The sequence below is a fragment of the Penicillium antarcticum genome (genome assembly GCF_028974205.1).
Source record: "Penicillium antarcticum strain IBT 31339 chromosome Unknown utg000009l_segment0_segment0, whole genome shotgun sequence".
In the NCBI taxonomy this organism is placed as follows: Eukaryota; Fungi; Ascomycota; class Eurotiomycetes; order Eurotiales; family Aspergillaceae; genus Penicillium; species Penicillium antarcticum.
The window spans coordinates 4636777-4660423 of NW_026695307.1; the positions used below are offsets into that span (position 1 = coordinate 4636777).

General features: G+C 47.6%; 7 protein-coding genes across 7 annotated transcripts; 3 read left to right on the plus strand and 4 right to left on the minus strand.

Annotated features, from left to right (window-relative positions):
- Window positions 1–3564: 3564 nt before the first annotated feature.
- On the plus strand, window positions 3565–4077 carry N7508_010092 (uncharacterized protein; the record flags this gene model as incomplete). Its single annotated transcript, XM_058468152.1, has 1 exon — window positions 3565–4077. One exon carries the CDS (start codon window positions 3565–3567, stop codon window positions 4075–4077), a length of 513 nt encoding a protein of 170 aa, XP_058315998.1.
- Window positions 4078–5990: 1913 nt separating this feature from the next.
- N7508_010093 (uncharacterized protein) lies at window positions 5991–6743 on the plus strand (the record flags this gene model as incomplete). The annotated part of the gene is made up of 1 exon (XM_058468153.1): window positions 5991–6743. One exon carries the CDS (start codon window positions 5991–5993, stop codon window positions 6741–6743), a length of 753 nt encoding a protein of 250 aa, XP_058315999.1.
- Window positions 6744–7453: 710 nt separating this feature from the next.
- On the minus strand, window positions 7454–8085 carry N7508_010094 (uncharacterized protein; the record flags this gene model as incomplete). Its single annotated transcript, XM_058468154.1, is given in 2 exon segments — window positions 7454–7877; window positions 7892–8085. 2 exon segments carry the CDS (start codon window positions 8083–8085, stop codon window positions 7454–7456), a joined length of 618 nt encoding a protein of 205 aa, XP_058316000.1.
- A 1308-nt stretch (window positions 8086–9393) lies between these two features.
- On the plus strand, window positions 9394–11652 carry N7508_010095 (ankyrin repeat domain-containing protein; the record flags this gene model as incomplete). The annotated part of the gene is made up of 1 exon (XM_058468155.1): window positions 9394–11652. One exon carries the CDS (start codon window positions 9394–9396, stop codon window positions 11650–11652), a length of 2259 nt encoding a protein of 752 aa, XP_058316001.1.
- A 678-nt stretch (window positions 11653–12330) lies between these two features.
- N7508_010096 (uncharacterized protein) lies at window positions 12331–15084 on the minus strand (the record flags this gene model as incomplete). The annotated part of the gene is made up of 5 exons (XM_058468156.1): window positions 12331–12593; window positions 12646–12846; window positions 12901–13170; window positions 13218–13627; window positions 13685–15084. The coding sequence occupies 5 exons, from the start codon at window positions 15082–15084 to the stop codon at window positions 12331–12333; spliced, it is 2544 nt and encodes an 847-aa protein (XP_058316002.1).
- A 2476-nt stretch (window positions 15085–17560) lies between these two features.
- Window positions 17561–19149, minus strand: N7508_010097 (NADH:flavin oxidoreductase/NADH oxidase family protein; the record flags this gene model as incomplete). Its single annotated transcript, XM_058468157.1, has 6 exons — window positions 17561–17626; window positions 17703–18302; window positions 18367–18386; window positions 18448–18867; window positions 18927–19029; window positions 19081–19149. The coding sequence occupies 6 exons, from the start codon at window positions 19147–19149 to the stop codon at window positions 17561–17563; spliced, it is 1278 nt and encodes a 425-aa protein (XP_058316003.1).
- A 971-nt stretch (window positions 19150–20120) lies between these two features.
- On the minus strand, window positions 20121–22280 carry N7508_010098 (uncharacterized protein; the record flags this gene model as incomplete). Its single annotated transcript, XM_058468158.1, has 5 exons — window positions 20121–21195; window positions 21255–21603; window positions 21667–21745; window positions 21797–22016; window positions 22066–22280. The coding sequence occupies 5 exons, from the start codon at window positions 22278–22280 to the stop codon at window positions 20121–20123; spliced, it is 1938 nt and encodes a 645-aa protein (XP_058316004.1).
- Between the last annotated feature and the right edge of the window lie 1367 nt (window positions 22281–23647).

The window sequence follows — 23647 nt, forward strand, 5'->3', positions numbered from 1 at the left end:
CGTCAAAAAAACTAGCAATATAGCTTAATGACCCTATTTTCTGACAGCCGTTAGAATTGTAGCCCTGTAGCCTTAGGAATCTATTAAACGTACAATTAAATTAAACAGTGATTATAGAAAGAGGCCTTGCTTACAAGTCAAATACCCAAAAATACAGCCAAAAACTGCACAAGTTATGTAGTCACGAGTCTTGACATGTTTGCATTGTTTATGAACCCAGCTAGGGGCCTGGGCCCAGCACTAGGCCAGAAATCCCGACCCGGGCCCAGTACTGGGTTGGAGAACCCGGCCCAGAACCCAACCCAGCCCGGGTTGGGCCCGGGTTGGGCCCGGGTTGAGCTGGGTTCTGCGGAAGTCTACTCTAGTATACTTGGATCGCAGCAGGACTTCTTCCCGGATATCGGTCCAAAAATAAGCTTGTCACCTCCGACCATGGTCGTTGCTTGTCTCTTCTTAACTCCAGCAAAAAATCCACCTCTTCTGACGACCACCGCAAGCGCCTCCTGGGCTTTTGCTGGGCTTCGTTGCGACTATCACGAGCTGACTAGACCACGAACTAAGATTGGCTTACCCGCTTAGTGGACCATGGCTCAAAGGGCGGGCGGGGATCGCGGACGGTATAGGATCACGTGAAATGCCCTATGTTAGAGGCTGGGCCCTTGGGTCATAATTGCTCTTCGAGAACACACTTGCTCGCCTAAGCTGTGAAGTGGAACGTTCCTTAAAATGATGTGAGTGAAACAGAATGCTAAGAATGGATGTATATTACCTATATTGAGAGCTCCTGTCCTCGCCGATCTACACCATGGTTTGTCACGGGATATGTGTTCTTGGTGATACTTGTTTATTTCCCGAGCCTGCGTTAATTGTGAGGATTGAAGCTCTACTACGCTCGGAAGTCTGACTTTCTCGTAATTTGTAATCAAGTTTAGGGATAGTTCGGACTAGCGTACCGCGTAATTATGTCTTGGAAATGGTTGTATAAAGCCCTTCCCCCTATATAGGATGGCTAGTTTATAATACAATTGGAGCAAGCTATATTCCAAGATAGAGCACGGAAGGGGGAGGGTGTCCTACACTCCCTCGCTAGAGACTTCATCGTTCATTCTCGCTTCGCATTATAGCGAGCGGCCTTCTATCTACGCAGATATGAAGCCAAGAGGGTACCGCAATGATATTGCCTTTATCTTCGAGTTAGTCATGACCAATAGTCAGTTCTATTAGCTTGCAGAGATGCTATTGAGTGGACTTACCGCTACCCCATCGCATAGAGGGAACGCAATCTTTTTTTAATTCCATTCAGATTTTTCTGTTAGTGTATTATAACTTCCGGAAAGACTATACACTTTTGGGGTCATTTGACATTATTTTGAGCAGAACGAGCGGAAAACACTCCGTTCAATTCTGCAACTGGCCTAGTATGTCTCCGAGTTAGGCCGATCGACTAAATCCGTCTGTCTAATTAGGAGCGACTTGGAAAGTGTTGGTGGGTGGGAGGGAAAGGTGGGAAGAAGGTGCGGACGATGGAGCGACGCACCGGGGATTTATAGATCCAACAGCATCAGTCGGGAGGCGGTAAGGCGATAGGCATACCCTTCACGGAATAGCGTGACGACTAAACCGCATCTGGATAGCTTAGACTAAGTATTTGTCTATAGACAATAGCGGTTGGGTAGTCCCTCGGTCAACCCTGTCTAGACAAAAAGACGCAAGTACCCTGGGACCATCAGTGGAACATGGCAGTCTACTGTTAAGTCCGACAATCGTGAAGATAGCAACGTGGGTTCAGTAATTTTGACGAGATACAAAAAAATTATTGGTTGACAACTGAACTCCTTGTCTATAGGGGTATTAGTATGGATAAATTAAATAGGGCGACTATAGATAGATTGAGTAATGTGTCTGTTGTATAGCGATTTAGTAGCTATTTGTAATTTTGGGTTGACCTCGACCTACGAGGTATCAGATAATTTAAACCGGACAAAGTCCATTTGACGATGTTCGTTTCAAATCACGTAACAGCAATGTGAATTATATGTTGAAGTTGGATGTCTACTGAATTGGGACGCATCAATATCAAGGCCAACGAGATTGTTTAAGTCTGATCTTTCTCTTCATAAGAGGAAGACCCTATATAAATGAGAACTCTTCTCCTGATCCATACTCTACTTGGTAGGCCTAATGCTGATCACCAGATTCATGCCTTATATGTCAGGCATCTAGCCTGGATGCGCAATGAATCTCAACATTATATAACCGTATGACTGCCCAACCTTCGCTGCCCGCCTTCACCCCGCCGCCCGCAGGCATTTACCTTTGTTTGAGTCACATACATGAACTGCATTATCCACTTGCTCAGCCCGTTTTCGTAACAACGATTTTTTGAAGCACTTGGCACTCTTATCAAAGAATCCCTAGCTGTGCCCAATCACTCGAATTTTCTTATGCCATATACGTCGCCCTTAGAGACTGCAGATGATAGTATCTATGGAATTAGATAAAACGTTTGCTGATTTCTTGGGTACATCCAGTGAGGAAAAGCTCGATGCACCGGAGCCATAGTTTTGTACTAGTGTATTCAGGATCTTTCTACGTTAGACGTTATCAAGAGCTGAAACCCAACCTTTCTAGATATCTGATTGGGGTAAAGTTTCAAGGAAGTTAGAAAACCTTGATAGTGTCTTAAGTACTTGTTGTTTATGCTAGTCCTATACGTATTTACTGGTTCTATCTATATCAAGGCGGGTGTTAGGATTGTATTCAATAACTTTGAACGCTATAGAATTACCGCCGCCTTTTTGTAGATACTACTATTTATTAGAGTTTCCTAAGGTAAGTTATATGCTACTATCGTGGCTTTAGTCTTCCGATATAGTATAGGTTCGATATATATTGAGATAAGGTATATTAAAGACCTCGGTCTATATATAGTCTCTGTTAAACTCTACTTAGCTTCTCGATAGTATTTTATTGTGGGTATATTATCGAGACGAAAGGCGAAGTGTGTCTTCGAGCTAAAAGATTCGCGATTCAAGAAACAGAATATAAGTAGCGTCGTCTCCCTTAAATAAGATCTAGCGAGTTATTATAGATATAAGTAGACAAAAGAAAGTCGTGGAGCGAGTGAGACAAAGTCTGCGTTCGGAGACCTCCCCTCCTCCCCTTCCGAAGATAATCTTATAGGGGTATCGTTACGTAAATCAAGTGATTAGGTATTTAGGCCACGGGTCTATGCTATATACTTATATATGTCCTATTATATAGATATATAAGTTATATCACGCTATAGTTTGATTACCTAGTAAAAATCTCCTATAACTACTTATACCCCTTAGGAAGAGGTAAATTATTGCCGGCCGTTTTCTGTATCAGAAGGCCAATACATCACTTGCGCCCGGGTTAAGATCCCGAAGGTTCCGGCCTTTCCTCTAAGCAAGAACACATAGTCTTTCTAGAAAATAACCCACTATCTCGACTCTCGAGCACAATCCTCGGATGTTCCAAATTTCGAACAGTTTGTAAGGGCCACACAATCACTTTTGAAAGAGAGCCTGTTTTTGTGGGATGGCCATTACCCTATCGCCAACTTTTACACAAAAGAACAACATTATCCGGGATATCCGTGAAGACCTCGATGACGGTCGTCGATTCTGGCCTAGAGAGATTTGGTCTAAGCATGTCGATAACTTCGAAGACCTGTTCGACCCCAAATGTACCGAGAAGGCCCTTGACTGCAGCTCCGATATGATTATGAATGCTCTGGAACATGCTTGCAATTGTCTGTCGTATCTTGCGGGCTTGCGCGAGCAAAGCGTATTCAAATTTTGCGCAATTCCTCAAGCTATGGCTTTGGCTACGCTGGAATTAAGTTTTCGTAACACGGCAATATTCGAACGAAATATCAAGATCACGAAGGGGGATGCGTTACAGTTAATGATTGAGTCAAGCCAGGATCTTGACAGTGTGAAAAAGGTCTTTTGCCGCTATGCCCGTCGGATTCAAAAGAAAGGTAACTCTAAGGATCCGAATTTCTTGAGGATTCGTGCTGCATGTGAAGAGGTTGGTGATCATAACTGATCTCGAGTGATTTACGATTGCTAACATGACCAGCTCGAGAGATTTGCAGGTTCTCTTCCGCCTAGTAGTCTTGAGCTTGCTGAAGAGGAAAATAGTAAATTTAGGTCTACCAGTGGATGGGTGGTTATCGTTTTGGTTATAACCTCAACTTTTGTACTGGGGGTCTCCTGGCTCATAGTAAATAGATTCCCGCTTTGATCATGCTAAAATGAAACATCTGGTGAAGTGAATTAGCAAGGCCGTCGACAGAAAAGACGTTGACACCATTTTAAGCTTGACTACCGAGAACGAGAAGCTGGGTTTCATCCGAATGGGTATTCCCTCATCAGAAGACCGGAAGCACGTATTCATTCAAACTTCAACAAGTTGTGAACATAATGAGTCAAGAGAGTCTTTCTGGCGAAGGAGTGAGTGTGTGTTCATCTACTCCAACCCCTTGCCGAATCTATATGCAGGCTAAATCAACTACTGTGTATAGACTCATATACGTACATGTGAGCTATACTACTTCCTGAAAAGGAACTAAAAGCCACGCCAAGACCTGTCATAGCCTCCTTGCCGTTCTCGGTGTTACTTTAGTCCAAAAGGAGAGGCTTGAGTCTATCATGTGTAGCCTTCTTGGCTTGATTGTCACTTTTCCTGAGGATTGAAGATGGATTATATCTACTAAACTAAGTGCATATAAAATCTGCGCTTCCCAAATTGACCTTGAAAACTCATCTTCTTTCCTTACCATTTATCATAAAAGATGTCTATGATCGAGGACTCGGATTAACAAGTCGCAATAATCGCCCCGGATCATGATTGATGTGCAATTACTGTAGCCAATAGCTTGATCCATCTGAAAGATCTACAAGATTAAATGTAGATTAAGCTACTACATTCGGTACCATCCCATGGGGCTTACTGGGCTACGGGTCTACCCGCTTTCGGCGCTAAAGCTAGGAACCAGCCTCAAAGTGTTTTGATATTTGAATAGGAGAAGTTGAAACCTACAATTGGCAATCTAATTCCAAATCGGGGCATCCGGTATTGGCAATGGTTGATGTATACGCTGCAGTGAGCTTTATATATACTTGTACAAACTCTTACTACACTACAAGTTCATACTAAAGGGTGAAGAATCTATGAGAGATTATGAATCTTACAAAAGTGAATATCAAAATGTAAATGAGACCTCCTCGAGGGCAATATTGTTGATTTCGGCTTGCGACAGACAAGGGCTAGTAAGCTTTCTTACTATTCTTCTTCGTCTCTGTCTCAAGCTCGACTACCGACGAAGGTCTATATCTATCAGAACAACAGAAGCGTTGCTATAAATAGTTGGTTATAAACGGTGATGTGCGGTAAACTCCCTGTATAATATTACGCGTCCAGGGCCCACTTAACCTAGTCTACGCGTTGCGCTTAAACTTGGGGTCAGGAGATCATGGGCTTTCGCGACACAATCAATCCAAGGAGTGATAGATGAAATGATCCGGAAGACAAAGGTGTTATGGGAGAGCGACATGAAATAGTCAGCTTTGCGACCATAAAAGCAAGTTTTGTGTTAGTTCGGATTTGCGGCCCATGTTGAAATGTTACACGTAGTGAAAGATAAACAATCTTACCTGTCACCTGAATTTCTCCCCGGACTGAAAATTGGTGGGACAATGGTTGATTTTCTGTGGGTGAAATAACTCCGATCTCCTCTCATCCTCATTTGTCACGTTTCAGCCACCTTGCCATCACGTTAAAGACACCATTTGAGATCACTTCAAAAATCGAATGTTCGTCCAAAGTCTTGTCAATTACCCCCACTGTTGAAGGACTCGTCACCCACGATCATCAACTTCTCAAATTAAAAGCCACCTTGGTCACTCGCCACAATTCCATCTGAATCCATTCAGCGCTCTGGGCGCGAGCCTCAGGCCATGTTCACTTCTCCCAACGCCAACGGGACAAACGGGAGCATCGGAAGCCCAGGCGCCTCGCGCGACCGGAACTGGTATCAAGTCACAGTTGACCAGGCCACGGATCTACCCGATGTTGATCCGGTCGTGTTGCCCAAGATCTCGCCACGCCTCGAAGATGCCGAGGATTTCGATGATTGGTACGACGAAGTCGTGAACATCTTAACAGACCACAACCTCCATCTCTTGATCGATGCAAGCCTTCCCCGTCCGGCGCGCAGTGATCCCGCCAGACAGCAATGGCATGAGATTTCCTGCCAAGTCGCTAAATGGCTCGAATTGAGCGTAAGCAACGAATTCTACCTTGAGATTCGCGCCTACGGCAACGATGTGTATTTGGCAGATGCCTTCATGGCAAATACCAAAAGGCATTTCAGCGGTAAGCATCATAGGGCTTTGAAACCTGCCATGATGCGATTTCTCAATACCCGACGAGCCGATTTCGATAACACCAGTGACTTTATTTCTGCACTGGAAGACAACTTCTCTGTCGCCAATGCTCGAGGTGCCATGTTTACGCCTTACCTCGCTCTCTGTATCATGCTCCGGGAATTATCCACTGTTTTGGCGCTTGAGGCATTTATTGATCTTAAGGAAAAAGAGTTGTATGCCGTCAGTGATCCTCAGCTGAACATCACTGAAGCTCGTTTCCACGAATCTTGCAGTACTATCATCAACCATGTGAAGCGAGCAGGTATCGACTCGCTTTCTTAAGAACTTCTGTTGTTCTCAATAATCAGTGTAACGATCATGTTATTTGATGTTTCCTTCGCAGCGTTACTGTCAGGATATCAATGTTTATAATTTTTCATCTAGTGCAAGCCCTGGAAATTTCGGAAATTTCGGACTAGAAGAATTTTCATGATAAGAACAAGATTGTATCTACTTCACTGCCGTTTAGAATTCTCAGCCCCTTCCGACGAAAAGCCTTGTGCTACAAGCCCTCTGGTTGTGGATACTGGTAACCTAAATGGTGGGGTTTATATAAAGATGTTACAAACTCTCATGATCCTTCAATCATTGGCCTTCTTACCTGATATGCAACGTGATGTGATTGAATGATACGTTTGGCTGTATATCAAATTTAGCTATATGACTTCATACCTCTTGAATATCAACCTTTCCTCTCAAGACTCGGAAGAAGGCTATTGATATGACTTTTCGACTGAAGCTGTAATCTCTCATTGGGAAGTGAATGGGATCGTTTTGTTGTAATGGCTCTAAGTTTTCTATTACAATGGGCTAGGTGTTATACCCTTTGTCAAGAGAAGTCGATAAAATGCGGTCAGTAACAGGACCATGATCTAGAGAGGGGAAATATTCATCGTCTCCTCACTCGCGTATCTCTTGAATATAGCTTGCAAGCTGCCTTGGGAGGAGATATGGTGGAGCTACTGAAAGCGTCCCAGCCCATGTAAAGTGTTTCACCGGCAATAAAACCCATGAAGATGTAAGTATCGTAGTCCAATCAATAGATCCATACGTATAGTATGTAAAGACTTGGTGCGCAGGAACTCTGCATTCTGCGCCATAAAAATCATATTCTTGGCCTCGATAATATTGACCAAAGCACCAAACTTGACGATTTCCGATGATATCTTCGCGATAGTGACACCCTGGCAGAAAATTAAGTGCTTTTGGTCCTCGCAAAGTTGATCGACAGTATGGGGATGCTGTAAGCAACCAGGCGCAGAGTACTGCACATTCAGCTGAGGCTTGGCAATTGGAAGTTGGGAGCTCTTGACAAGTGAAAGGAAGCAGCAATAATATGAGGTTATTATTGATGAAGAAGGACGGAGAGAGGAAGAAGTCCTGCTCTCCAAGCTAGCAAACCAACTACTCTCAGGTCTATCCTGTATCACGTGATCTCGACAGGAGCTGCTCCCATTTGTAGTGGAAGCCATATCTCTGACGTTTGCATGGTATTTCCGAAGTGGATCGCAGGGAGTGAAATGTCAGATATCGCAGTGTTGAAGATAGGCAGAAAGCAAAGAAAGAGACTCGGGCCAGGGTCAGGTGCAAATAAGGTACCCGTGACCGCCGGGTTTGGGGCCATTTTGGGCGAGGTTCCAGTAGCTAGGTGCCATTATATTGCTACCATTTTTGCTGCCCGTAAAAGCTGGTGTATTATGCCCTAAGTTCCTGGCAATTAGATATGAACGGTGTATTCATAGTAAATGATATTGGCTCCCATTGTAAACTCCATACAAAACCCAAGTTCTGGAAAATCTTTCTTCATATGCGAGAAAGACAATATCTTCATTCAGGCAAGAGCCGCGAGATAAAGTGCATCGCAATGCTGATATTTCTCGCATCATGTATTCTCAATAGTCAGCTGGCGACGGGTGGGGCTTTGGTTTTCTTTTGCAGAAACTCAAAAACCATTATGTCTCAGAATCATGCTCTAGCTACATTTACTCCACATTGATGGCTGGCTGAGACTACCAACCTTGATAATGCAATACGCTTGTGAAACAAACAACTGCAAAGTACAACTCTACGAAACGCGCGTCTCATGTTCTGCGACAAACCTATACCAAAGATTCAGACTCGAACTTGAAACCATCCAGCGGTCGCAAAATGTAGAGGAAAAAGATGTGAAACATGCTAGCCACTTGTTAAGGCTCCAAAAATTTCAGAAACTCAATGGAAAGCTAAGCGGGGCGCAGCAAAGCGCCAAACCGAAAGAGGCTACGTGAGCGGGATGTTGATCAGGCTTCATGCGAGTGAAATGTGAGAATATATTAAATCGACGCCAAAAGTGACCTCTATTCCACGTGTCTAGAGCAGCTGTCAATATATAAGGTGGGTTGAAGGTGTCGTTCCTCCGGCTTGTACATGTGTGTGATATGTGATTCAACTGCAGCAATTGAATACAGTGGTCTCTTCTCCGGACCCACATTCCTTTCTCGCACTGGAGGCCAAGCGGAAGTTTCTTTTTCGGTGTCTCTACGGAGATATTGAACAACATTGTTTCCTGTTTCTCGAATGTTTGAAATATTTCAAATGTTGGGAAAGGCTGTAACAGACCAAATGTTTGGTTATTTCAGGCTATGGATACCCAGACCGAACTTCTGAGATCAGATCCAGATACAATGATCCAGTCGAACCATGGGTCCAACAAGCACTAATGAGGACAAACCCAAGCCCAGATCGAGATTGTCGACAATTTCGACCGAGCGTTTAAACCTAGTTTGGAGAATCCGCCCCACTTTATAGATGCAGGATTTGGCCCCAAGTTTGGCCCGGGTTGGCCAGATTGCCCCCCATGTTTATCTGGGCAATCCGCGACTCCTTGGTCTTTTCCTGACTCTTTCATGTATCTCCTTGCCTTCTCTGTCCAGGCGACGCTTCCACTGCAATCATGCCGGCCAAACCAGAGGAAACCATCTGCAGTGTCTCGGCTCTAGCCACGCAACTAGGCAACCAGATCTCCGTGCACATGCTCAACTACCTCAGCACCACTAAAGATCTCCCCGACGGTTTTCGCGAACTTTCCCATACCTTTCTCGACACCTGCCGCATGCTATGGGCCATTGAAGCCGGAGTGACCGAACTAGCCGCCGCCAATCGCGCTTTGCCCGATGTTATAATTGAAGAGGTGGAAAAGAAATTCGTCTCCACATACCGCGATTTCCAACAACTTGACAAGATCATTTTGAAGCTTGTTCAGTACGAACACCGTGGAACGCTGGGAAAAATTCAGCGAGGATGGCATCGGCCAAGCCATGACCTTAATCGCATTCATGATTCGCTGAAGAAGACCACCGAGACGCTTCAGATTAGCGGAATGGCCTTTCACTGGTCTCTCGGAGACGCACATCCGGAGGAGTCAGTGGGCATTGGGTACGCTGGCTTAGCGGCGGCGCTCGATCGCGTGTCCAAAGGCCGCTCTGTGATGGGCATAAACAAGACCAAGTCCTTCGAACCTGAGAGATCCGCATCGATCCAAAGTCAATCGCCCGATTCAATGCGATCGACACCATCTGTTCCTCCGAAAGAATCCTTTACCGCCTCTCGATTCAACCAAAGCATTCGCCAAGAACCTGAGATCATGACGGATGACATGTCCTCCGTTCTGTCTCTGAACGGGTTCCTGAACCACCAGCCGGGACGTGATTCCGAGAAGGTTCCCTATTTAGAGCACCGGGCGCTGCCGCGCCGACCGGCCAAAACAGAGTCAACAGCTTCTGCTGAGGAGATCAGCCTACGCAATGACAGCTATTCGGATCATGATGCCGCCAGTGCGAAGCTCGCACAGACTCTGCTCGCGCACGGCGTCAATCTCAAAGATGAGTTGCGCGATGGCACGACATTACTCATTGAAGCAATTCGCAAGCGAGCACCACAGCAAGCCATCGAAACCTTGCTCAATTCCGGTTGTGACCCCAATCGCAAAGACGATCACGGCAAGACAGCACTATGCGAAGCGGTGCAAAGCGATCAGCCGTCTATCGTGACAGCCTTATTGAATAAAGACGCCAATCCAAACCTGCCAGGACCTGAGCACGTCCTCTGGTCTGCCGTCCACCGCCCAGGCTGCCTGCGCATCTTGCTCGCTCGCGGTGCCGACGTTAAAAAGACTCCTGGTCTAATGGAGCAGGCGACAAGTGTCAACAATATTGATGCCGTGCGCGTTCTGCTGCAGGCTGGCATGGACCCAAATTCCAAGAAGGATGGAATATACACACCACTTTGCTCAGCCATCCGTGATGACCGCCCAGATATCCTTACCTTGCTCATCCATCACGGAGCGGACCCCAACGTGATGGCGTCGGAGTACCCGGCCTGGAAGTGTATCACCCACAAGCGTCTCCATTTCCTCCCAGACTTGGTGACAGCCGGCGCGGACCTCCGTAAACCACCAGGCATTGTTGAGTGCGCCGTGCAGGAAAACAATACGGAGGCTCTTCATTGGCTCGTGGGCCAGGGAGGTGCCAACCCCAACGACCGGAACGAGCAGGGTCACACAGCTGTGACAACGGCCATCCAGAAGAATCGTCCAGAAATGCTGGAATGGTTGTTGGCGAATGGTGCCGATCCTAATCTGCGCGGCAAGGACTGGCCCATATATATGGCAACTCAATCGCCGAGCATGCTACGACTCATTTTGCCCAGCATAACCGATCTCTCCGCACACAAGGGTGTCATGGAGAAAGCAGTCCAAGCCAATCAACTAGAAAACGTCAAGCTACTCATTGCCGCTGGCGCCAGTGTAGAATGGAAGAACGGCGGCGTGTTCTCACCGCTGACAACAGCCTTGCGCGAGCGCCACTGGGTCATTGTTCGTTATCTCCTGGACGAGGCGGGTGCCGACCCCAATGCTCCTGGTGAGCATTTGCCACTGGTTAAGGCGATCCGGCGATGTGACGATGGTGACTTTGCCATGGTTGAGCTACTCCTCGAGAGGGGAGCTGACCCCAACAAATGCTACCGCGACTGGAACGCCATCATGCAGTCCCTTGAGGACCGCGATCTCCGATTGTTGCAGCTTTTGATTGACAAGGGTGGTCTGGTTGATCTTTCTCAGAAAGATGAGACTGGCACCTCGGTGTTGGATATGGCTAATTCTTCTGGCTGGCTGGAAGGGACCGAGCTTTTGTTGAAGAATGCTCGACAGTGATGATTTATATTTGTTTGATATCCCTCTTTCTTATAACCCCGACGCGTTTTTCTAGAACCTCAAAACTTTATTGGCATTCATATTCGCGGTAGTCAGATTGGTCCATAATCTAACTGTTCAACCTTGGACTGGAAAGAACCCAGGGAGTTGGATATTAGCTCCATTCGCCTCGTAGCACGCATTGCTTTGAATTACTGCTTGAATGAAACGCACCTCCTATTCGATGAACAGCCGCAGCAACGGCCTATCTGGGCAATCGACAGAGCGTCATGAACTCGACAATGCTATTAGACAATGCTATTAGGTCCATTGTCTACATTTCGGGTGTTCTCACTTTACAGAAGGCTGTTTTTTGGTGATAAGATGATTATCTCGGCTGTTGGCGGCATTCGGACTGCCAAGTTTGAATAGAAGCTCGTTGATGATGGACTTAGTGTGATTATGTGTGGTCGGTTCTAGAAGAATCCGGGCTTGGTGTATTCTTTTGCGGATGATCTCGAGGTTGATGTTAAGATGGCTAAACAGTTTGCATGGAGAAGCAAAGGTCGAACCAAGAAGCAGAATACCAAGCAGTAAGCTTAATCCGCTGACTGGAAGGAAGAAATCATATCAATGTTGTAGAGATCTTAGACCTCTGTAATATAACAAGTCAAACGCCAACTGGTTTGTTTCTCACACTCAAGATGGAATATCAGTAAACCAGCTGGCAAGATCCGGCAAATCAAATCTTCCAAGGAAACCAAACTCCTCTTGGCCCAATCCCATCTCGTCCCAGGTTGTGAAAAGATTGAAGTCTGTGTTATTGGACTCTTGACGGGTATCATGTTCCATGGGAATCGGATCCGTAGGCTGAGCTGGCAATTCAGGTCTATTTATTTGCTGATGTCCTTTTTGCTGCTGTTGAGTTAAAGCTAGAGGTGTGTTCTCACCAGGTCGACCAGCTGATATTGATTTGTCAGTTCTCTGACAAACTTTGAAAGTAGAATGACATACCGGAATAGCTTTGTACGATGTGCTGGTGCGTTACTTGTAGGAACTGCAGAGAATTCCGAGCAGACTGACTGAAGATAGCCATGAATGCCAAGATCTCTTCACACTTGCGCCAACTTTCGTCGACCTTTTGTGTGTCGACTTGCTCGCGGATGGAATGACAGCAAATTGACATGATCAAAATAAAACCTGCAGTGGAGGTGTCTGAAAAAAGGCCAGTTAGAGATGATTGATATTTTCTGGGGGATGATCACCAACAAAATCCATTATACCACCACGTGTCAGTCACCGTGGTTCGATATGTCTCGTGGACCAGGGAAACCAAGTCCATAGCGGCTACCACACAGCAAGCGGCACATTTAGAAAAGACAGATGAATATATTATGTTTTTCTCCGGAGCTAAGCCACTACCTCTGTCACCAGATTGAGTATCAGAGCGGCGAGATGATCCTGCTCGCTCCTCAGAGCAGAGTTGGGTAAACATAGGGCGGTACAAGAGAAGACGCAGGTGGATGAATCTAAGATTTTCTCAGCGATATAGCATCAACATCTTGAATGTATACCGTACCTGGTACGCAAGACATTTTGCTGGCGCTTGAATATGGGTGGGTTACTCGTGCGATGTTGGGACTGCTCGTCTGTCCAGTTCAATGGGTGAGGAACATTTGCTTCAAAGGCAGAGAGTTTATCATCGAGTTCCATCAACACATCCAAGCTACAATGCTTGGCACCTCGCGGTGAGGCAGTGCGGGTGTTATTTGATCGGCTCTGCCAAGCGTTGTAAACTTCCGACAGAATGGATTCGAGAATTTTGTATAGCTCAATACTTGAAACATAAAATGTCATATACCCCATCTTGTGATCACAGGCTTGTCCGCTGAGCTCACATGGATCGTCCGCTTGCATGTCGGGCTCCATAATAGGCAATGGCACCGGTGCGAGGTGGGAGGTCATGCTTGGTCTACCATGGGTCATGCTCACAATCCTATTTTAGGTATTAGCAATAGGCGTTGAAGGAGATATAGGCCATTGGTGCACTAACATATCCATGATGACACAGGTGTGCCATGTTCGCCGTCGGATCTCGGTCTCTAACGGTTTATTTGAAGTTTGAGCAGTTGTCTCATGCAAGCCGAGTCCTTGCGCTGCTCGACATGCCAGTCCGATTGCATTCCAGCATCGGTTCGGATACGGTGTGCTTTGGAGTAAAAGGGACACTAGCACCAGTGTCTGAACAACCCCGATTGTGCCTATGTCAAGAAGATCAAGACCCACAAACCGCTTTGCACGAAGGAAAAAGGAGTAGACCGCCGCCTCTCGTTCTGCTGCAGGGATATCAGAGAAATGACAACCAAGAGCAAAGATAACATTGAGGGCGCAATGAAAGACCATTGAATTTGGACCGTAATCAAAAGCACCTCCGAGGCCAATGTTGTGTTGTGGTAGTTCGGGCTTTGGTGCCTTATTCGAGCCCCATAGATTTTCGTATGCTCGCTCAAAGCTAGGCCGATGGAAAAATGGGAATAGGCAGTGAACTCTCTCCCAGTAGCATTCAAGGAGGTGGTCGGCGAGATCTCGGGGTGGCAGTGAAAAGTCGTCAAATCGAAGCTCTGCTGATGGATGACCTAAGTCTCTCCAGACCCCGGTATCAGGTCCTTGAGATCTTACCGATTCCGTTTTGCTGTGTCGCAGGGCTGACATATATGACTGCAATGGCATTGATTCTCCAGCAAGACGCATGAAAGAGGCAACCGAGGAGTTTCCGTAATACTGCTGCTCTCCGGGCGAGTCCGTGTCTTCACCGTCTTCTGCAACTGAGATTGCACCCATGGCTGTGACATTGCCGTGTGAGTTCACAGCCGGGGAATGGTAGATGCTTGATTCTCGCGGTCGAACAGATCCAGGAGAAATATACGAGGCATGTGGGCCCTTATAGTTTTGTGCTACTACCGATTGACTTCTCTGCGCGGTATATCGCGGAGGCTGAAATGTAGGTGTTGACGACAGGGGGCTCTGGGTGGGCAACGCGGGCGTGGAGCCCAGTCCGAGAAGCCCTTCAGCGGCAACAGAAGTTCTGGACTGTACATCCAGTGGATCCAAGTCCATATCTTGCCCCAGCTGACTCTCGGGCCTTTCGGATGCTTTATCACCGCCATTCTGAGGCAGTTCCGGGGGTACATCAACACCACCTTTTGTGCATGCATCTTCAAGATCTCGAATGCGATCATGGAGAACCTTCAAATACTCATCATTACTCGCAGACCGAGCATTATCCAGCTTATATACGCATTGTTCGACAGTGAATGAGCGTCGCACACATTGTCCACATATCGGCTTCGCACCGTCACATCGGACCTTTTTATCGCGACATGACTCGCAGGCAAGAGCGATCTTGCGACGTCGAGGTGTCTCCCGTTTTGCGATACCACTTTTGGGAGGCATCTGTTCAACGCTTGGTCCAATCAATCCGAAGAGGCAGTGATATATGATGACCCACAGCGATATGCACGATGAGCATTCCGGGTGGTGACCGAATGTGGGCGTTGGTCAGGGGAGGAACAATCCCGGAACAAACCCGGAATGTAGCCGAATGGCAGTCACGTGTCGCATTCAACACTTTGTGGTCGCAACTATTCCCTATTTAGAAGAAGGCTGATGGGGGGGGGGGGGGGGGGGGGAAGTATGGGGAAATAAGGCCAAGGGTCATGTTCATTAATCTGAATTATGGTAAGTGCGCTGACTGGCTGAAATCCCGGTCTCACTTGTAAGGCTCAGGGAACGTCATGTGGTGGATCCCCGGAACACACCCGGAGGTGACCTTGCAGCCCGGGTGCATCCCGGGGTTGCTGTGCGCCCTCGTCATAACCAAGAGGTCTCCCAGATGCGATTGACTGGCCAGAATACTTCCCTTACTTACCATCTTGTTGACCTGCAGTAAGCTACTGTCACACATTCCATACTGTTATCGTTGAAAACCTTCGACGCTTCCGCCTGAAGTATACCAGTCAAGATCAAAACAACAAGCCCACTACGTTCCACATAGTCGATATTGCGCAGCGCATTGCATTTCGTTTACGTTCCAAGATCTAATTTTCATTACCGTCGTGGTTAAGCTTTTGCTGGAAACCAAAATGCAATACGAAAACCCCCTGGTTCACATGGAACATCATACCCTTTCTGAATCCTGCCCATGGCAGGTCGACAAACCCCGACACCCGTCCCAAACCCGATTGCCAGCTGAAGATGGCCTTCAGTGGGGATCCGACCCCAGTTTCTGTTATCATGGCTTCTCTTCTCCCGTCGGTACTTGGACAGAGGAACGCCTCGTGCAGAACCTGATGCGAAACATGGCTAGCATCTGTACCAGTGTCGACATCGACTTTGATCATTCGGAATCCACAATCCCTTTATCTCTTCGGGCCTCTCCGAAAGGCCCCTCCGATCCGTTAGGGCTAAATGGGTTCACGCTTCCCATGTTCCAGCCCTCGATCGTTCCGACAAATGAAAGACTCTCCGAAACACCTTCTTTGTCCTCCTCGCCAAGTCAAGGACAAACACCATCACCAGAAAACACCACATGCACTCGCCGAGCGAGCTGTAAAAAAATGGAAAATAAATCAGGGCAAAGAAAGAGGAAGTGTGTTCAAAAGCCCGGCCAGAAACTATGCCATTGTCGATCTGAGAAGAAACGAAGAGAAATTATTGGAGAGAGATACCGAGATCTCTGTCAGATTGTTCCAGGATTAGAGAAACACTCTTATACAAGAAAATATATTCTTGAGGAAGCCGCATTGTGGATTCAGTCTTTACTTGAAGGAAATGATGTGCTAAAACGGCAGCTGGGAGAAATGAAAGAGCAGGAAAGCATGAACCGGTTGCGCCTTTTCCCAGTTGAAGAGGAAGATCAAAAGCTTACATACTAGATATGGTGCACACGTGCCTACTTGTATTTATATTTTTATGACTATGACTGAATTCAATCGACAATAATGAACACATTAACAGTGGGTATTGCGCTAGAATAATATGATGGAAAACCTGGACTCTTTAGCCACTTGTCGTCATTCTACCACGCAAATTCAAAGCTGAGGTGATTTCTTGTCTTCCATAAAACGATCCGCTTTTCGCCAAACCTTTATACCTAGCTGTTTTGCCCTTGCGATATTAGGGAATACCAGAGCTAAATGCTTTTTTTTTGGGTCTTTCATGGAGGGCCCTCGGTAAATGCAGCTGCAAATATGGGTTACAAGCATCATCAATGATTGGCATCATGACATGGCTCACAACATTACGATAATGGTCACTCAAACCTTATTCTTGGCTGTCATCGACTGTAGGCAAAATATCCTGTGGCTCAGGCAACTGCGATAAATAGTCTGTTGATATTTCCGGGGCTTCGGAAAGTGTGTTCGGTTCTTGCATACTATCAGAGAGGCCTTCATGGTCCACAGGCGCTGCGGTAGGATCATGCAATGTGGAAAATTGACGGGATTTTGGTTTTCTTTTCGTTGCTAGAGACCCCAAAATTTAACCTATAAGCTGTTTGATCTCTTGGTACGTCATTCAGCGCTTGGCCCAGAGATATATGACTGAGAAGAATCAAGGAAACCCCCTCGGAATTCAGAGCGCCGAGATCTGCCACGTTTATGGTAAAGGGGGCGATGCTCAACGCTCTAATTCAATGGACAAAATCTATAGACTGATTTCTCGTAAAGCTTCATGGAGGTGGATCAATCTCGCGCCAGAACTACGCCATCGAAGATATCAAGGCCTTCTCAACTTAAGTGTTAGACTTCGAGTTTCACCTTGAGTTTCTTCAGCAGTCATACAAGAACATTATCGAATTGCACAATCAAGGAAGTCTATTAAAACAAAAAAAAAAAAAAAACCACCCGATTCAAAACTAATATGCATCAATCTACAAAGACGGCACCATAGTAGCAATCCCCTTGGCCAGACGTTGAATCTGACCAGCATAGTAAGTCTGCAAAGACAAAGTCAGTAAACAGGCCCAGCAATCAAGTATTCGAAAAGGGAGAGAAAAATAAAACAAAACTCACACTCTCAGCCCCAGCCCCAACAAGATGCAATGGCAAAAAGCGCGTATACCAAGGGACAGGCGCCTTATTTAACGGCATCTTAGCATCCCCCTCAGCAACACTCTCATCTAACAAAAGCAACGGGAACTTAGGGTCAATAGCAGCAGGCCGCCCAATGCCAACTAGATCACAAGCCCCATCAAGAATAGCAGACTCAGCACCAGCCCGAGTCCGGAACCCACCAGTCAACATAAGCACCAAACCGGGATGGCGATTCCGGACCTCCTTAGAGAATTCAAGGAAGAAAGCCTCGCGCGCAGCCGTGCGTTTGGATTTAGGCTTTTCGGTTGTTGCTGATGCATCTGTCTTAGCGTATCCCATCATCTTGGGATCTTCATAGGATCCGCCACTAATTTCCATAAAGTCGATCCCGGCTTCTGTCAGGAGGGCGATTTGGGTCATTGTTTCCTCGAAGGTTGTGGAGCTGTGATCGGCTGAATTGAGTTTTATGCCGATGCAGAATGTTGAGGGCACGACTTTGCGGGTTTCGGCTAGAATGTCTAGGACGAATTTGGCGCGTTTTTCGGGGGTTCCGCCGTAGGTATCTGTTCTGAGATTTGTCTGGGGTTGTTAGTTTGAATGTTCTCTTTTGATATATACAAGAGGACTATTCGTTGTGTTGTACCTTGGGGTTAAGGAATTGATCTAAAAAGTGTGAGTCATACAAACTTCCGAACCCAGGATCAAATGAAAAAAAGGAACATACCAATCAAATACCCATGCGCACCATGCAACTCAACCCCGGAGAACCCAGCATCAGCCATAAGCCGTGCAGTGTCAACAAACTGGCTAATAACCCTCTCAATATCGGCATGGGTCATCTCCTTAGGCTGTGACCAAGCCAAACAACCAACAAATCTCTCAAGTAGCCCGTCACCAACCTTGACAGGCACAGCAGACGGCGCAAGAGTCTGCGCAAACATACCGCGGTACCCGGCCACGCGGAAGGATTGGCGTCCTGGATGGCAGATTTGTACTATAGCCGGTGTGCCGTGTTTCTGGGTTGCATCTGCGTATTTCTTCCATTCGGATACTAGGCTGCTGTTGCTTTCTGGGCCTTTGTATTCGTTATGCAGGGCTGGGTCGAAGGGGCTGCCCATATGGTTTACGTCGACTTGGACGTTTCCTTGACATTGTTAGTTTGGTACACACTTTGTGATGGTCCGGGTTAGGTTCGTTTCTTACCTGTTAGGATACTACCCCATCCACCCTCTGACCATCGGGTGTAGGCGTCGAGAAGGGGGTCTGTTGGATGGTTTTTTTTGGCCATTAGCTCAGCCATGGCTGCCTGGTTGGTTTTTAGTACTAGATCATTTCACGGATTGGTATATGTGCATACCTTGCTCAGTCTGTTCGGGAAGACAAGTCCACATGGCAGCTTGACAGGGTCTGCGAGAGGGGACGGCATTTTGCAGTTCTTCTTGCTTCGTATACTAGATTCGATGTGCAATGTAAAGTATGCGGTATATAGTATGCACTGTATATTTCGAGAAAGTATACCCGCATAAAATAAGCAAGATATTAGTACCGTAAGGGGATATTCACAAGCCCAATAAGAAACCTATCGATCGAATCAATGGAAGTCCAAAAAGAATTCCCAGCAATGGAGTACTCACAATTAATAAATAAAAGCAAAATCACACTTTAAACCTACGATAGAAGCCCCTCGAACAAAAAGTGAAGTCTTCAATCTGAAAATTGCATGGTACCTCGGCCGGGAGCCCTTAGTAATCAGAATTCCCCTCGTGCGGAGAGATTGATGTCCCCGAGTGAAACACGAATGAGAGGCATTAGATGTAGGTTGTACTATGTGGAGACATGCGAGGCCTAACGTAGATGTGCGCCATGTGGTTGTGGAGCTCAGGGGGATATCGGGGAGTTGGGTTCATCCGGTTGCCATGTGAAGAGTGGGGACGGGGGAAAGGTCGGATGAAGGATTTTCGATTACTATGTATTATTATGTAGGAGAGTGAATATGGTTTTTACTATTTACTGGTTACGGATTACTGTTTGCAGAAGTAAAGAGTATGTGTTCAGTCATATGGCAAAGTTATTTCCTAACTATTCCCACAATGCAAAGTCCACGCAGGGACCGAAAAGCAAATAAGTGATGGGTATTCAATCAGAAGAAAAAGAAGGGGCAACAAATGTCGTGTCCAATCCCGAAAAGAAAGGGAGAAGGATGAAAAAAGGGACAAGAAGAGCGCGCTCGAAACCAGAAAGAACAGAAAAAAGAGTCACAAGATGTGAGATCATCACGCAGAGATCCTAAGCGCTGACGGTGATTAGAACAGATGTTTTCAAGGACAAGAAGTGAAACAATGCAAGCGCCACGGATGATGAGGAGGAATTTTGAAAAGAAAAGAAAACGATCAAATCTTACAGCTTGGCATTCTTCTCCTCGGTGGGGGAGCCGTTGGCCGTGATGGGCGGCGAGATTGTGCCGAGGCTGGAGAGCAAGTGACCGACCTCACGCTCGAGAGCGCGGACCTCAGTGTGAGGGTCGTACATGCGGGCCTTGATCCAGTTGTCCATCTCGACGTCATTCATGGTGCGGAGCGCAGTCTCACGGTCAACCTTGTCCTCCTGGGCGGCGCGCATCACCTTGCGAGTGACGACGATGCTGACCTCGCGGATGCGAGTGATGTCAGGGTAAAGGAGGCCACGCTCGAGCTCCTCGGGGGTGAGGGCTTGAGAGAGGGCTTCTCCGGAGGCGTAGATCATGCTGTCGGTGACGCGGACGGCCTTGGACAGGATGCTGCCGAGGCCGATACCGGGGAAGACATACATGTTGTTGCCCTGGCCGGGGTAGTAGGTGCGGGTCTCGCCGGCGGAGTTGGTGAAGGTGCAGTTGGGGAAGGGGGATCCGGAGGCGAAGAGGCAGCGACCATCAGTGTTCTTGACGGCGGTCTCAAAGTCACACTCAGACTTGGAGGAGGGGTTGGAGAGGGGGAAGATGAGGGGAGCGGTGTTCCAGTCAGCCATCTTGCGGAGGATCTCGGGGGTGAAGACACCGCCCATGGTGGAGAGACCCATGAGGATGGAGGGCTTGACGTGGTCGACGACCTCATCGAGGGTCTTGAACTGCTCGCCGTTGTTGTCCTGGCGGGCGAAGTAGACCTTGTGGTCAGCGAGCTTGTCACCGCGGTCGGCAGTAACGAGACCCTTGGTGTCAACGAGGTAGAAACAGTTGCGGGCCTCATCCTCGGTCATGCCTTCGCGCATGAAGAACTCGACGATCTGACGAGCAACGCCGACACCGGCGCTGCCAGCACCGAAGAAGACAGCTCGGTGGTCCTTGCAGGGCAGACCGGAGCGCTTGACAGCGTTGATTACACCGCCGAGGATGACAGCACCAGTACCCTGGATGTCATCATTGAAGCAGGTGTACAGATCACGGTAACGCTCCAGAGCGGGGAAGGGGTTCTTGAAATCCTCGAATTGGATAACGATACTAGAAGCTTTGTTAGAACTGAAGATCACCCGAGATGCATGTGAAGGTGAGTCACTTACCCGGGCCAGCGCTCAGTGAGAGCAGCCATCAACTCGTCCAAGAACTCCCGCTCCTCCTCGGGGGAGATCTTGTCACGACGGCTACCCATGTACAGCGGGTCTTCCCGGAGGGCCTTGTTACCAGTGCCCAGATCGAGAGTCAGAGGCAGGGTGGCCTCGGGACGAATACCCGCACAGGCAGTGTACAGGGCAAGCTTGCCGATGGGAATACCCATGCCGTTGATGCCCAGATCACCCAGTCCGAGAATACGGGAGCCATCGGTGATACATGTGATCTCAACATTGGGCTGGGGCCAGTTGGCAATGACGGAAGCGAGATTTCCGCGATCCTCCCAGCTCAGGTACATTCCTGCAGTAGTTGTTAGCTCCGGTTCTAATTCGTGTCTAATTCGTGCGGGGGGAAGTAAATTACCTTCGGGCTGCTGGTAGATCTCGGACCAGCGCTGGCAGGCCTCGCCAACTACGGGGGTGTAGATCAGAGGCGTCAATTCCTGCAGGGACATTAGTTCTGCCCCCGGTCCAATCACGTGTGTTCAACGTACCCTGAGGTGGTCCGTCACGAGACGGTAGAAAAGGTGCACATTGTTCTTGCGCAGAGTGCTGAGGTAGAGGAATTTGTCGATAGGGGTGTTCTTAAGACCAAGTTGGGCCAGGCATCGTGTCTTTTGGGTCTCGTAGCCCTCGGCGCGAGGAGGAGTGAGGCCGTATGTGCGCAGGTACTTGCGGATGTATGACGGGTTGGCGGTATCGTAGTTGGCGTCACTATACGAGGTCAGTGATGGCTCGTCGCATCTTGTCGCAATTGACTTACGCTGGCGAGGCGTGGTTCACAAAGGGCGCCGGGGTGGCATGCACCGGCCGGGCTTGTTGAGTAGAGACTTGAGGGTATCGAGCCATTGTGATCGACTGAGGTTGCTTACTCAAGTTCGAAGTGGAAATGTATGAAGAAAAAAGAGATCTGGGTGCAGACGTCGAGCTGTTTTTATGTACTCGCAACATATTAAATTTCCCTTGGGGTGCGAGCATTCCGAGTGGAAAAGAACCAGATAATTAACCGGGACACCAGGCGACGTATAGTAACAAAAGAGTCATGATTCAAGATCGGGAAGACTCGGGGGGGGGGTCACGGAAGGGACCCATGTGGGTATCATCTTCGGTGGTGACAGCGAACCGTTGTGCGTGAAAAAGCTAGGAATCTGGATCCAAAGCTTTTATTTTTTTTAATTTTTGGAGAGAGCAAGGGGAGGGTGGAGACGCCGAGTCCGACAATGCGGAGATCAGTTGAATATTGGGCAGTTGAGACATGGGACATCACGGGGACTGGCCTATAGGTGCGAATAGGTGCGGGATTTATGTAAATAGCTAGGAGCTACGCTGTACAGATCAGTCTGCGAAATGTTGAGTTTTGACGTGTGTGATGCATAGATGCATTCGGAGTATAACTCCCAATGAGTGCTGACATTTACGTGTAGAACTGTGAATACTCTCTCTACTCTCTGATTGGACGTTATAGCCGGGGAGGGACCGCCATGGATCTGGTGCCTTCGACTCCACAGCTACGAGCTCCCAGAGCCGCAGATAGTGCCGAAGTGGAGTTGTTAGTCTGTAATTCTCTTTTTTCCTCTTTGCCTTCTAGAAGATCACGGGAAAACATACTCGGCGGCCGGCGACGGAGACTGCCGCTGAAATTGTCGCTTACATCGCCTCGATAGGAAAACCATCCGGTCACTTCCCCCCGGTGAGTGTTTTTGGTGTGTTTCGAATCCGCCGTGTTGGTGATGTCTGCTCCGTGAATGGCCTCAGCCGCCGACAGGCCCCAGGGGTATATATCCAGCACGGCCACATTTGATTTTTCCCGTTCGGAGTTCCCTTTCTAGGGCTGGAACAGCATCCACTGGCCACATCAGCTCGACTTCGGAATCTAGGGATCTGCCTCACACTGATTGGATCCCTTGTCCGTTGTGTAAGGCTTCTATTAATAATTCTCAGACTCTACTTTACTGCGTACAGTGCATAATTTGAGAAGATTCGTCAGGGCTTTCCCAGCACTTCCCAACGTTGGGAAAGGCTTGTCAGGGCTTGGCCTGTGAGTGTCGCGTGGGAGATGCAAGGAGGTGAAGCTATACGTATTCTCCCCTGGATTGAGATCATATGTTAGAAATTGCCTCAGAATGCCGTGTCACAGATTGCTTTTCTGAATAAAAGGAGATAATTTGATTTTTTTGAATATTAAAAATGAACATTTTAGTGCAAACCCTGGTCTAGACAATGGAGACCCAATGGTCAACTCCATAGCTCTCCCCAGACGATCACCCGAGCTAGGCGACCGATGCGAGCTATACATGTAGTATACAACTCTCTATCCAGGCAATTCACTATTCCTATCCAAGTAT